General features: G+C 41.2%; 1 protein-coding gene across 1 annotated transcript in view; it reads right to left on the reverse strand.

Moving 5' to 3' along the window:
* Positions 1-15,378, reverse strand: part of nat10 (N-acetyltransferase 10) — a 40,044-nt gene that overhangs the window by 8,290 nt on the left and 16,376 nt on the right. The window contains exons 13-21 of the mRNA XM_088996524.1: positions 10,488-10,612; positions 10,269-10,419; positions 8,911-9,007; positions 8,719-8,835; positions 8,428-8,529; positions 8,285-8,359; positions 5,759-5,875; positions 4,177-4,310; positions 4,034-4,082 (exon numbers count right to left, since the gene is read on the reverse strand). Of these exons, the coding sequence (XP_088852650.1) occupies positions 4,034-4,082; positions 4,177-4,310; positions 5,759-5,875; positions 8,285-8,359; positions 8,428-8,529; positions 8,719-8,835; positions 8,911-9,007; positions 10,269-10,419; positions 10,488-10,612 (967 nt within the window). The remainder of the gene's footprint in view (positions 1-4,033; positions 4,083-4,176; positions 4,311-5,758; positions 5,876-8,284; positions 8,360-8,427; positions 8,530-8,718; positions 8,836-8,910; positions 9,008-10,268; positions 10,420-10,487; positions 10,613-15,378) is intronic.

Genomic DNA, 15,378 nt, shown 5'->3' on the forward strand with positions numbered 1-15,378 from the left:
TGCTGCCTCACCATCATCATCATCTCGTCTCTACTTAGTATTTGAATGGTAAATGTGAACATTCCGCGATTTTGAAAAAAAATCCAAAAATGGTGAAGTTAAATGTAAAAGAACTTTAAAGTCCAAATCACTAAATAAATATAACCGCTTAATTTATTTTTTCACTTGATATTTCCATGATGACAGGTGAGGCACGGTCTCACCTGACTCCCCTGACTGCACGTCACTGCTCAACGCACAACAACATCTATTCAGCGCACATTTTGCAATGTAACTCAATGAGTGACAGGTGTCCAGCCTATAATGCCGTACAGTTCACGTACGCTACGCAGCCAATCGGAGCAGAACAGGGCGAATGGGGCCTGCCCATACGCGCTGCGATACTGGCGTAAAACTGGTGTGTGGCGACAGCGTACACGTTAGTGATGGGAATTCCCACTCTTTTCAGAGAGCTGGTTCTTTTGGCTCGGCTCACTAAAAAGATCCGGCTCTTTTGGCTCCGAAATGGCTCCTCAGTTTGTTTTTTGTTGCTTAAATTAATTAACTACCAAAAATCATGTAAAATTATGTGAAAAACAAATTACTCATGTAAAAAAATACACTATATAAAATATTTTTATTTATATGGCTTGATTTCTATGTGCACAGAGAGAATCCACGAACTTTCCCTTTCGTTACTCTGGTCTGATGATCAGCTGTCACTAATTTGCTTTTCATGTTAATAATGCTATCATACCAACTAGTAAACTAGTCAAAAGTATAATAATTGAATAATAATAACATAATGTGATAACATTTGTCCACCTGTCTACCCTAACCCCCCCCTTCTCCTCACTGCTGCGTGTGTCTGTAATTCTCCCTTCCCTCCTCTACCACGGATATCGACCAATCATGTGCGGCTTTAACCGAAGACTGGGGGCAGAGAATAGAGGACAAAAAGTCAGCTCCCATTTCCGGCTCTTTGTTAGGAACCGCCTCTTTTCGTTCACTTCAGAGATCCAGCTCTAAGAACTGGCTCGTTTGCGAACGACACATCACTAGTACACATCTGATGTTGCTCACAGTGGTCCTCAGCGTGCTCAGGGAGCTTGTGTGTCTGCTCAGACACATGAAAAATTAGAGGGAACATTGGTCTCATCCGAGAAAAAGTGAAACAACATTTTGACCGATTTTAATTGAAAATTAGGGTTGCCCGTTATACGTGTGTGCGCGTTATACTCGAGTAAATACGGTAAGTAAATGAATATTTTAATAATTTATTTTCCCTGTCCCTAAAAAAATATTGGAGTAAAAATTACTCAATGAAAACAATGTGTGACTCTGTATTTTTATTGCAACATTCTACTTTTATTTTGTAACGTTACAATTACAGTAAAGTCTCGTTATATCGATATCGGATATATCGATAGTCCCGGTTATATCGATACTATTTCTATGCACGCACGGAGAAAATTACATGCAAACAGGGTCGGATATATCGATAGTCCCGGTTATATCGATATTTTTTCGGACTCCCTTGAATATCGATATAACGAGACTTTACTGTACCTTATTTTCTGGTATATAAGGTGCACCGGAGTATAAGGTGCACCTTTGATGAATAAAAAAAAAAGGTTTTGCAAATATAATCTATAAATATATATAAGATTTCCAAATATAAGGCACACCACATTCTAAGGCGCTACATTAGAGGCTGTTATGCACTCCTTCTATGCGAGACCTGTTGCGTCTCAATATTATCAGCATCGGCATATAAGGCCTAGGGCAGGGGTGGGCAAACTTTTTGACTCGCGGGCCGCATTGGGTTCTAAAATTTGACAGAGGGGCCGGGCCAGGAGCATTTGGAGGGAGTGTTTGGGCCGGAAATACTCCGAACAAGTTGTGTCCATAATTTATAAAATCACTTCGAATGACTTCGACTGAGCGTATTTTACAAAGATTCCACAGCATATAGCTATAGTTTACGGTTTAAGACTTGCGCTGAATATTCATGAAGTCTTGTTTTCGAGTTGATGACGATCCCCATGTGACGTCACGTTTGGACCGCCCCTGACCGAGAAAGCGACATACAATGCATTTTGGGTACTTTGTTTGGTCTGAAAACTTCGTGTTGATCCGTGTTGATCCGTGTTGATCCGTGTTGATGGTGAAATTAGAAGGAAAACACATAAATAACGCCATGGTGAATCGTTGTGTGTTGCACCAAGACAACTATTTGATATTCGCTGACACAAATTCCCAGCTGACAAATCAGCCCATTTCCAACGGAGCTTGGGCGCAATCTTCTGCTTTTTCTGGGTGCTACATTTCTGTCCTTGACGGCTCGAATTGATATGGGAGGACTCCTAGAATCAATTGCAAACATTTATGCTTTCCTCTTCAGAAGAACAAGAACAAGAAAACATCTTCTCCGAATCTGAAGCCATTGTTTTGATTCTCGAGCAAGGCGAGACGTCCTGGCGTGACGTCACGAACAAGGGGGTGGGACCTTCTGAAACTGGCCATTTCCGGATTCATTTTGAAGTCATTTTTATTGGTGTTTTTCATTTAACTAAAACTATCAGCCTGCCTGTTTTGGGTATTTTAGATGCTATAAAACGTTTTTCTGATGTCAGTGGGAAACACAAAAAAATGGTGCCGGTTGTCCTTTAAATGTAGTGTGTACAAACCTCATAGCACAGTAAGACCCCAATTTATTAACTGTCTTTCAAATGTGAAAGATATCCCTGATCAGGTAAATTTGTCTCAAGGAATATGGCGTTTACATACTATTTCGCAGATACTTGGAGGAGGAAATGGAAATAGATTAAAATAACATATGCACTGTGATTTATCAAGATTGCGTCTGTTTTTAAGTTTCCATCGAAGGGGCAAAGTTAAAGAAATCAACATTTATTGAAAAATGAAATCACTTTCAACATTCAAAACATATTATTACACAACGAAATATTCAAGCTCAATAATACCTACTTGTGTTAAATTCCGCCAAATCATAGATGGTTTGTCCTGACCGCGCGCTCAACAAACTCCTCACTGACGCTCTCGCCTTCACACGCTAACAATACACGTGTACCGTCGCCGAGCACACAAACAGACTACCTGCAGTTGAAATTTGCATACTCGGCTCGGCAGCCAATCAGAAGCCTGCTTCTTTCTTCCGGACTTTCGCAAGCGTTACAAAGTCGTGCAATTGCATGTCATTTTCCTAAATAGATGCACAGAACCTAAGACTAGAAGAAAGATTCAATAGAAGCTAACAACATATGTGACGCTACAAAACGTGAATTTACATTAAACCGTGACTGTAAAGTGTACGTGAGACTCATGAAAGGGTCTTAGTGGCTCGTAGGAAGCAATGCAAACGTTGCATTGTGCACCACAATGGCAATCGACTACTGTAGCAAAATTTACAGCTATGCGCATTTGCCGTAAATTAAGCAAGGTAGCATTTGTAGTTAGTGCATTCTTGATTTAAAAAAAAAACTTTATACTTTGTGACAATGTTTTTTTAATGGGATTGGTTTCATTTTGCTTCAAGTTGTGAAAATGGGGCAGGCACTTTTCAGTTATCTGCCCTGTTGTTCGCTAGCTTTTTGTCATGAGTTTTAGACACTGTACTATAATTTGGGCAAGTTCGGCGGGCCGGATTGAAAAGCCTAACGGGCCGTATGTGGCCCGCGGGCCGTAGTTTGCCCATGTCTGGCCTAGGGTTATCTTTTCAAGAAAATAAAGGCTTTCGGGTGCGCCTTATAGACCGGTAAATATGGTATTTGTTCCGTTTCACTGCGGCTTGTGACTGTTTTTACTATTTTCTCAATTTAGGTGTGTGCCGTCTCTTACCCTAATTTAAAGAAAAAAATGTTGACAATTACATTTCTCATAGTTTATTCTTTTAGCCATTTTAGTTTTAATTAGTGTGATTTTTAATCAGTGTGCAGTACTTGCAGGCAGCTTTGATTATTTTATAAAGTGCTCTAGAAATAAAGTGTAGTTGAACTTTAAACTTCGCAGCATGATAAACTTCCATACTTACGGGCGTTTGTCTCAAGTAGAGCGTCGTATAGCCTGCTTTCTTCCAGAATCTGACAAATCAAAGAAAAATAAATAAATAAAAATGTCACTGAATAAGATGTTGTGACCATGTTGTGCTTCTTCCCCACTGAAGTGTGTTCTCACTTGAGCAGCTGCGTCGTCAGCCCGTAGGAGACCCCCAGGTAGTCCAGTCGCTCCGCTGGCCTCTCGCTCAGCTTTAGAAGTAGCGGCGGGAGCTCCTTGCGAGGCGTCACGACCTCCTCGAGGAGCGTGACGGCCTGTGAACATATCCGAGCCGTTAATGTCTTGTCTCATTAACTCATTCACTGCCAGACATGCAAAAATGTGTCCACTCCAGTGCCAGGGTTTTTGTCATTGTCACTCAAATTCCAGGACCCACAGAATATTTATTTTTAGGACTACATAAACATTCTAGACAGCATACGAAACCTCAGATTCTCTTCTTTCATCGGAAAAAAAGAGTTAAATCCCAAATGATATGGCTCTGAAGTTATATGATCTTGAAATGAGGGTGGCTGTCCAAAATACAATGCAATACAGACATTGGAGTCCTGACGGCTCGAATTGATATGGGAGGACTTATTTAATCGATTGCAAACATTTATGCTTTCCTCTTCAGAACTATTTGAATCATATTCATAACTAGATGAGTAACAACAAAGCATCTTTTCCGAATCTGAAGCCATTGTTTTGATTCTAGAGCAAGGAAAGACGTCCTGGCGTGATGTCACGAACAAGGGGGCGGGACCTTCTCAAACTCGCCATTTCCGAGGTCATTTTGATGTAGTTTTGGGACACTTTAACTCATTTTTATTGGTGTTTTGCATTTGACTAAAAATATCATACTGCGTGTTTTGGGTATTTTAGATGCTATAAAACGTTTTTTTCTGATGTTAGTTAGGGAACAAGAAAATGGTGTTGGTTGTCTTTTAAGGCTTGTATCAGGAATCTGTATTGGTTTGGACTGAAAAATAAAGATGTAATAAAATATATGCTCATGTACAACTGGAGAGAATACTACATATGTTAGAGAGAGAGAGAGAGAGAGAGAGAGAGAGAGAGAGAGAGAGAGAGAGAGAGAGAGAGAGAGAGAGAGAGAGAGAGAGAGAGAGAGAGAGAGAGAGAGAGAGAGAGAGAGAGAGAGAGATAGAGAGAGAAGAGAAACACCCGCAGTATGTACATGTATGTAATAAGATAAATAAAATACAAATAAAAATGTAATATAAAAAAATGTGTGTCTGTACCGTTGTTCGTAACTCAAATGTTCATAAGTAGGGGAGCGTTTGTACATAAATATTGGCTTCTATAGCGCTTGCACAAAAGCTAAAACTGGAACAAAGCGCTAACATGAAAAAAAGGGAAATGCTGCCCCCTTGCGGAAAAGAAAATACATGTCCAGGGGCCATGGCCAGCGCTTCATCGGCGCCCAAGCATGAAAACCCAAAACCTGAACAAATTCGGGAATGCCGCTGTATGTCATATTTACAATTCCCGAATAAATTCGTGAATGGCAGTGAATGACCAGTCATTTTTTGGGTATTTTTAGCCTTGCCTTACAATTTACGAGCCGCAAGGAAATGTTCCAATCTGTAATAGTCCCTCTTTTTCCCTGAGTTTGCCTTCCCACGGACAGTTACAGAAAACATTCCAGCTTTTTGTGCAACCCGGGTCACGACTAGACCGTGAATCCGTTTCATTGAAGTACCTCACTGCTGACGGGGGTGATTTCATTGCGCTGGGGCGCCGTGCTCTCATCCATGGTGGGGAACTTGCCCTCGTAGTACATCTGCAGCAGCTGGAGCACTCGAGAGCCGTAGCCCATCTGTCCGTCAGAAAAGAAGGACCTCTGCTTTACATATACGGCGTCGACCAAAGTATTAGCTCGCCGACAAAAAAAGGGTCCAAAAACAGTTACTCCATGCACCCTTTGTGACTTTTTCACTTTTGTGAGGTCTATACTGTATTTTCTGGCGTATAAAGCGCAATGGAGTATGAGGCTGACCCCCCAATGAGGGGTGTAATTCAAACTTTTTCCATATACAGTAAAGTCTCGTTATATCGATATTGGTTATATTGACTGTTTATTACGATACTATTTCTATGAACGCAAGGAGATAATTTACATGCCGCAGAATCGGATATATCGATAGTCCGGTTATATCGATATTTTTTCCGACTCCCGAGAATATCGAAATAATGAGACTTTACTGTATAAGGGGAACCTTCAATGAATGACATGTTTAAAAATGGTCTCCATATACAGTATAAGGCACACCACATTGTAAGGCGCCACAGTAGAGGCTGAGGTTATGTTTTATATACAGTAAAGTCTCGTTATATCGATATTCAAGGGAGTCCGAAAAAATATCGATATAACCGGGACTATCGATATATCCGAACCTGTTTGCATGTAATTTTCTCCGTGCGTGCATAGAAATAGTATCGATATAACCGGGACTATCGATATATCCGATATCGATATAACGAGACTTTACTGTATATCCCAGCATTCACCGAGCACTACTTCCTATACGGGGGAAATGGAGTTGGTGGCTGCTGACAGTATGTGGAAGACCTGTTGCGGCTCAATATTACTTCACATATAATGCGCACCGGTGTATAAAGCAACGTACCCTGTAACGGGAGGGATAAAAACACTACATGCGGTGTCGCAAATTATGTAGAAATGAGACACTGAAGGGTCGTCTCCCGAGTCGTACAAGTGGGAACGGACATCCTGTGACTGTAAAGTGTCTTTGAGAGTTTTGAGAGGCGCTTATATAAATGTCTTATTATTATTATAAGGTCATCTTTTGAAGAAAACAAAGGCTTTTGGGTGCGCCTTGTACACCAGAAAATACAGTAAATATTCTATGGTATAACTCCTGGAAATGCTAGGGAGTATTCTTCACGAAACTACAGTAGTTTTGTTTTAGATTGCACACTTTTTGTTGCTTTTTCTCCGGCAGATGCCATTAAATGAAAATGATAAAAACGATGCAAACTCTTGACTGTGGATTCCAGGAAAGACACGTAGCACGCAGATAAGCAATTCTTCTAAAGCACATGTGTCAAAGTCAAGGCCCGTGGGCCAAATCCGGCCCGCCACATCATTTTTTTCGGCCCGCGAAAGCAAATCAAACTTGTTAAATTCCATGATGATTGCTAAAATCTGAGCCAAAATTTCATATTTTTGGATGTCAACCACAATAAAACTCATTATTCTTGACTTCAGATTTGAAAACGAGTTATTCATTAATTTGCTGTGTGCTCTATATGTAATATTTGAAGGGATTTAAGCATTCTAATGGGTTCCCCAAATTCATAACGGCCGTCGAGAGGAAACCATAACTACAATGTGGCCCGCGGCAAAAAATGACTTTGACACCCCTGTTCTAAAGGAAGCCTATTCTAAATTCATATATGATGCTTAACAATCTCGTGTTTCAAATGAACGTGGGGTATTTACTATTTTTGACTTAGTTTTTATTGGAAACTAAAAAACTAATTTTCATTAATAAACGGTAACCCGGAATGGGATAATGAAAATCATACTCATTACGGCAAAACCGGAAAAGTTGGTATAAGGCACACCAGAGTATAAGGCGTGCACCTTATACACCGGTACATGAATGGTGTATTTTCAAACCTTTTCCATATGTAAGGTACGCCAGACTAAAAGTTTTCTAAATATAACACCAACTGTAAGGCACACCACATTACAAGGCGCTACAGTAGAGGCTGGGGTTACGCATGACTTCTACGGGGGAAATGGAGTCGATGGCTGATGACAGTAGTTGCCAGATCTGTTGTGGCTCAATATTACGTAACATATAAGGTGCACCTGCGTAAAAGGTCATCTTTGGAAGAAAATCAAGGCTTTTGCGTGCGCCTTATAGATCGGAAAATACTGTCCCTAAAATAATGTATATATCAAATTAATTTGGTGGCCCTTTGGTTAGCATGTCGACCTGACTGTGCAGGGATCATGGGTTTGATCCCAACCTCCGACTTTCCTATGTGAAGTTTGCATTTTGTCCCTGTGCCTTTGTGGGTTTTCTTCGGGTCCTCCGGTTCCCCCCCCCCCACCCACCCACATTCCAAAAACATGCACGCCAGGCTGATTGAACACTCCAAATTTGTCCTTGGGTATACATGTAAGCGCAGATGGTAGTTTGTCTCTGTGTGCCCGGCGATTGGCTGAAGGAAAACTATTTTGTCTAACCCTTACCCCTTGGTAGTCTGGATTGACAGCGATTCGCACCACCCTGCCTCCAGACAAGCCGCCGAACTCCGGATCTTGGAACTGTGGGCAAAAGTCTCAATGAGAAATTTCAAACAAAAAGACCATTTTATAATCTAGTTTCCGCACACCTGTTCAGACACGGTCCACGGAATGAGGTCGCCGGACGCTTTCTTCCCTCGAGAGAGGCTGTTGAGGATGGACTGTCGAGATATTTCGCCTTCCAGACACACCTGCGCATTCCCGGAGAATCAGATAACGTGCGGGAAGAGGTGCCGCATGTTGGAATCTTTTTGTTTCCGAGTAAGTAAACATAAACAAACAAAATACTAAACACGAGCCTCCTCCTTATCATGTACAATGGTTTGCTCGGTATTTTCGACACGAGGCACGCTGCTCTGATGCATTGCCACATTAACTACCTGCACCACGGCAAGGACCTCGGGCAGCGAGTTCTGCGTGGGAGGGACGGGAGGCAAAAGACAGAAGAGGTGATGGGCCGGCGCATCGGACAACATCTGCAAGTCGTTGGGGGAATTCTGGAAGGGAACGAACGGAAAAGGTCGGCGGGTGAAGAGAAGAAGAAAGACTGGGTAAGACGCTCCGGGTCTCACCTTGTAGTGGGAGGCCACGTAGAGAGCCATTAGCCTCTGCAGGAAGGCCTCAGACGCCTTGTGGTAGCAAAACAGCGTATCTCTGTTCACGTAATACCTAATTGGCGCTTGTTAAGGTAGAACGCGGTTGAAGCTAACGACATGAGGCTAACCCCAATTCATGACTCTTGACCCATTCAAATGATGCAGGTCCTGTTCTTTTCCTACGCAGTCACAAAATCCTTCAAAACAGAAAAAAATCATTTTCCCGAGGTGTTCCAATATTAGCTTGGAGACAGTCTCTCCAGTATATCTTGGGCCTTCTTTGTTTTGGATGAGCCTTGAACACCTTACGTTCAGGATGCATCCTAATCAGATGCCCAAGCCACCTCATCTGGTTGCTCTCGATGTGGAGGACAAGCGGCTCCACTTTGACCCTCCCAAATGACAGAGCTATTCACCTTGTATCAAAGGGAGAGTGCAGAAAGGAAAAGAAGTTCTTCTGGTCATGATCCACACATAAATCGTGACCATCGATGAGGGTGGTAGATCGACCGTAGTTTAACTCATTCACTGCCAGATGTGCAAAAAATGTGTCCCCTCCAGTGCCAGGGTTTTTGTCATTGTCACTTTAATTCCAGAACCCACAGAATATTGAGTTTTAGGACTACAAAAACATTCAATACAGCGCTAGCAACCTTAGACTCGCCTCTTTCATCAGAAAAAGTGTTAATTGCTAAATGATATGGGTCCGGAGTTATATGAGCTTGAAATGAGGGCGGCTGTCCAAAATACAATGCAATACATACATATTGGTTTATATAGCGCTTTGACAACAGCTGAAGGCGAAACAAAACGCTAACATGGAAGAAGGGAAATGCTGCCCCCTTGTGGAAAAGAAAAACATGGCCATAGGCAATGATCTGCGCTTTATCGGCACCCAAGCATGAGAAAACAAAACCCGAACAAATCGGGAATGGCACTCTACGTCATATTTTCAATTCCCGAAGAAATTCGTGAATGGAAGTGAAGGAGTTAATAATAAAAGTAATTCGGTACATAACAAAAGAAAGCACTTTTAGCCCATTTTTAGAGGCCACGACTTAAGCACATTAAGCGAAGACGGCTTCCTATTGTTAGCGAACGTAGCAAATGTTTCGTCAGTGTCCGTTCAAGGTTTGCAAAAGGTCGCCATCAAACTTTGAACATGTTGAAAATTTCTTCAAATGAAGAAAACCTTTTTGCGATTGTCAAAACTATTGGAAAAAATGTCTGGCACGTGTTTTTGGATTGATTTTGCAACCTTGAAGGCACTGTAGACACAGCTTATCTGGTCACTCTCATGTTGAACGCTGACATCCTCATTAAAAAAAAGATACAGATCACAGGTTTGCGGCAGAGGACAACCGGAGATGAGTCTCGGTATGTTCAGGCAATCCAGGCAGAGCAGCTCATTGAGCCACTTCTCCACTGCATCGCCCGCCGCATATCGGATGGACTCGTGCAAGCTGACCTCATGAAGCGTGCGAGCTGCGTGGGGGAGCCAACAGACAAATAAGACCCCTATTACGCCAACCTTCCATACGGTACAAACGTACCTGCTGCTAGCCTGGCTGTCGTGGTGCTCCTGTTCTCGGCGGACATGTTTTGCTGGCTGTCGGCACTCTGCTGCCTCAACTGTTGGATCAGTTTGAGGGAGAGCGAGCGACCAGTGCCTTCGTAGCTGCATAGTCAAATAGAAGTGTCTCAAAAAAATGCATTTGGCCATTACAAATCGAATAAGCTCCATTAAAAGTTACTTTAAAAAAAAAAAATCAAACTTCCTATTCGACTAGTAGTCCTTCCATACCTTTTTAATCATCATTTCAGCCTTCTCATGCAATATATTTAGGAATTGCATACTCTTGGTACAAAATTGCCGCAAACAACATAACTGCAGCGAAACATCATTGTGACAAGTGAAATTATGGCCTTAGTTAACAATTAGTACCGTATTTTCCGGTGTGTAAGGCGCACCCCCAATGAACGGTGTATTTTCAAACCTTTTCCATAGATAAGGCGCACCGGAGTATAAGGCGCGCCTTCAATTAATGAAAAGGGTTTCCCAAATATATAAATATATTACGCTTTCTAAATATAAGATATCTGTCCTCTTCTTTAAAAAAATATATTTTCATTGTCTAAAAAAAAAAAAAAAAACAATTCTCGCATTCCATTAAAAATTCATTTGTAATTTTCCCCCTTTAAAAACAAGAATCAAAAACATTCTACCTTAAAAAAAGATGACTAATGTGTAATTATTTTCTTTAAAAATAAGAATCAAAAACACACTGCTTTATAAAGCAAATAAATAAATATATTTTCATAATTTGTATTCCCCGCCCCTAAAAAAATATCAGGGTAAAAATTACACAATAAAAACCAAAACATGTATGATTATGTCTTTTTCTTGCAACATTCTACTTTTATTTTGTAACATTACAATTACCGTATTTTCCCGTGGATAAGGCGCACTCCAAATGAATGGTAAATTTTCAAACTTTTTCCATATATATAAGGCGCACCGGACCATAAGGTGCACCTCCAAGGACTAAAAAAAAAGTTTTCCAAATATAATATATCAAACGATGAGAAGGTTTCTTCAGCCGTCATCTGTACAAAAGTGAAGGTTTCGGACGTTTCGCCTCCTATCCAAGAGACTTCGTCAGCGAACTAAAGTCTGACTGGTCGTATCGGCCCCATTTATATATCCCTAATGTCCAGACCTAGTGGTGCCGGACACAGCTATGATAGGTCCCTACTCTCAGGTTGGGGGGGGGGCGCGGGACCCCCCCCTGTGGCCCCACTGATTGTTCCTACATTCCTGACTAACGATTGGCCTATTACCCCCACTCCCCCCGGTATCACCTCATCAGCATAACGACCCTCATCAGCATTGCGAAAGTTGCCTAACCTGTTTTGCCTGAGCAGGCTATTGTATGAACGATCCAAATTGAACCTCACACCACCAGACCGGTTTAATGAAGGATTTTGTTGTTTTATAAGAATCGCCTCTTTTACCCCCCTTTCAAACCATCTATGTTCTTTCGCTAAGATTTTAACCTCATTGTCGTCAAATGAGTGGTTAGTAGCTTTTAGGTGCAAATGTACTGCCGATTGAGGCCCACTAGTATTATCCCTGCGATGTTGATAAAGTCTTTTTTTGAGAATTTGTTGAGTCTCCCCAATGTACTGCTCTTTACAATTTTCATTCTTACAATGTATGGAATAAACTACATTACTTTGTTTTTCATTTGGTAGCCTATCTTTTGGATGCACTAATTTTTGCCTTAACGTGTTTATCGGTTTGAAATAAGTAGGAATTTTATGTTGCCAAAGGACTCTTTGTAATTTTTCAGAAACTCCTGCAATGTACGGTACTGCTACTCCTCTCCTTTTAGAATCTTGAGAATTATTGGTTTCGTTCGCTATTCTTTCTTTCTGACATTTGTTGAATGACCACTGAGGGTACCCACAGTTAGTGAGTGCTCTCCTGATATGTTTTGACTCCTTTTCTCTACCTTCAGTGCTAGTTGGTATTAGTTTAGCCCTATGCTGGAGGGTTCTGATAACTCCTAGTTTATGTTGTAAAGGGTGGTTAGAGTCAAAAAGTAAGTATTGGTCAGTGTGCGTAGCCTTCCTAAAGACTTCTGTTTTTAGCGCTCTGTCCTCTTTTATAATTACTTTACAATCCAAGAAGGCTAGTTGGTTCTCTTGAATGTCCTCACGAGTAAATTTAATGTTGAAGTCTACAGAGTTGAGATGATCTGTGAAGGATTGAATTTCTTGTTTCTTAATTATGACAAAAGTATCGTCCACATATCTAAACCAGTGTCTAGGTTTTGTCCCTGGGAAGGATGTGAGGGCCTGTTTCTCCATCTCTTCCATGTAAAGATTAGCCACTATGGGTGAAACTGGTGAGCCCATAGCACAACCATGGATTTGTTTATAAAATTTTTCCCGAAATTGAAAATACGTAGTATTAAGGCAGATTTCTAATAATTGGCAGATGTGATCCGGTTTCAGTTTGGTTCTTTCATGCAGAGAAACATCCGCCAGCAGCCTCGTCCTCACCACTGAGACTGCTGCTGGGGTTGGGACAGATGTAAAGAGAGAAGTCACATCGTATGATGCCAAAGTTTCCTCAGGTTCCAATATGAGGTCTTTGATCCTCTCTACAAACCCTGTGGTGTTCTCTACGTGGTATTCTGTGTTACCAACCAACGGAGCTAAAATAGTTTTTAAATATTTGGCTACATTGTATGTAGAGGAGTCAATGCTACAAACAATGGGTCGGAGGGGGAACCCTTCTTTATGTATTTTTGGCAGGCCATAGATACATGGCGTGGCCTCTCCCGGGTATAATCTAAAATACATCTGTTTATCTATATGTTTTCCTTTCTCTAGCTTTTGGAGACAGTCAATCATTTCTTTCTTGTATCTATTGGAAGGGTCCCTTTTTAGTTGCTCATACGTGTTAGAATCACTGATTAACCTATTTATTTTGTCTTCATAATCCAATGTGTTGAGCAGCACTGTGCATCTGCCCTTGTCTGCTGGCAAAATAGTAATATTTTTGTCTTTTTGTAGAGTAGTTAACGCCTTTCTCTCTTCTAATGTTATGTTGGACGGAGGAAGTTTGGCACTACTGAGAAGAGCTGATATTTTAATGCGTAGATCATCTGCCTCTGCGTACGAAAGTTTGTTATTTTTAATAGCCGATTCAGTAGCTGTGATATAATCTATTGTAGGTATAGTTTTAGGAGTCACTGAGAAATTTAAACCTTTGGTAAGTACTGCCTTTTCTGTCTCTGAGAGATCTCTGTCTGACAAATTTTTGATCCAATTCTCCCTTGCAAACTGTTCATACCTAATTTTACGCGTGTTTACCAGTAGCTGAGATTGTTTCAGTAAAAGTAATTTTTGAAATTTACCCTTTTGTCTCTCTTTGGTTTTGCTGTGGTGCCTCATATAACCGGATTTAGTAAATTCACACACTTCCTGATAGATTTTGTGGGTAAGATTAGTTTGTAATCGCTGATAATAAGTTTCTATTTCTGACTGTTTGTTTTTTATCTCTATGTTAAGTCTCCTAATTCGCAAATTTAGAATTTTCCTAGTATAATTTTGTTGCATTTTGTCGGCTAAGTATCCGGGTTCCAGGGGTGCTTGCTTCAAGCATTTAGGAATTAACCGGCTCTGTCTACATCTAAAATTGAATCTGAGGTGGTTCTTTAAATCCGCTAATTTAAAGGTGGCCTTTTCTAAGTTACGTACCAGCAGAAGGATGTCTCTCCCAAAGTTGGCAGCAATACGTCTGTGTAAGCTCTCAGTCGTACAGGAGTGGTCCATCGATGAGAAGGTTTCTTCAGCCGTCATCTGTACAAAAGTGAAGGTTTCGGACGTTTCGCCTCCTATCCAAGAGACTTCGTCAGCGAACTAAAGTCTGACTGGTCGTATCGGCCCCATTTATATATCCCTAATGTCCAGACCTAGTGGTGCCGGACACAGCTATGATAGGTCCCTACTCTCAGGTTGGGGGGGGGGGCGCGGGACCCCCCCCTGTGGCCCCACTGATTGTTCCTACATTCCTGACTAACGATTGGCCTATTACCCCCACTCCCCCCGGTATCACCTCATCAGCATAACGACCCTCATCAGCATTGCGAAAGTTGCCTAACCTGTTTTGCCTGAGCAGGCTATTGTATGAACGATCCAAATTGAACCTCACACCACCAGACCGGTTTAATGAAGGATTTTGTTGTTTTATAAGAATCGCCTCTTTTACCCCCCTTTCAAACCATCTATGTTCTTTCGCTAAGATTTTAACCTCATTGTCGTCAAATGAGTGGTTAGTAGCTTTTAGGTGCAAATGTACTGCCGATTGAGGCCCACTAGTATTATCCCTGCGATGTTGATAAAGTCTTTTTTTTGAGAATTTGTTGAGTCTCCCCAATGTACTGCTCTTTACAATTTTCATTCTTACAATGTATGGAATAAACTACATTACTTTGTTTTTCATTTGGTAGCCTATCTTTTGGATGCACTAATTTTTGCCTTAACGTGTTTATCGGTTTGAAATAAGTAGGAATTTTATGTTGCCAAAGGACTCTTTGTAATTTTTCAGAAACTCCTGCAATGTACGGTACTGCTACTCCTCTCCTTTTAGAATCTTGAGAATTATTGGTTTCGTTCGCTATTCTTTCTTTCTGACATTTGTTGAATGACCACTGAGGGTACCCACAGTTAGTGAGTGCTCTCCTGATATGTTTTGACTCCTTTTCTCTACCTTCAGTGCTAGTTGGTATTAGTTTAGCCCTATGCTGGAGGGTTCTGATAACTCCTAGTTTATGTTGTAAAGGGTGGTTAGAGTCAAAAAGTAAGTATTGGTCAGTGTGCGTAGCCTTCCTAAAGACTTCTGTTTTTAGCGCTCTGTCCTCTTTTATAATT

This window comes from Hippocampus bargibanti, linkage group LG05 (assembly GCF_051943395.1).
Source record: "Hippocampus bargibanti isolate YZ-2025 linkage group LG05, ASM5194339v1, whole genome shotgun sequence".
NCBI classification, from domain to species: domain Eukaryota; kingdom Metazoa; phylum Chordata; class Actinopteri; order Syngnathiformes; family Syngnathidae; genus Hippocampus; species Hippocampus bargibanti.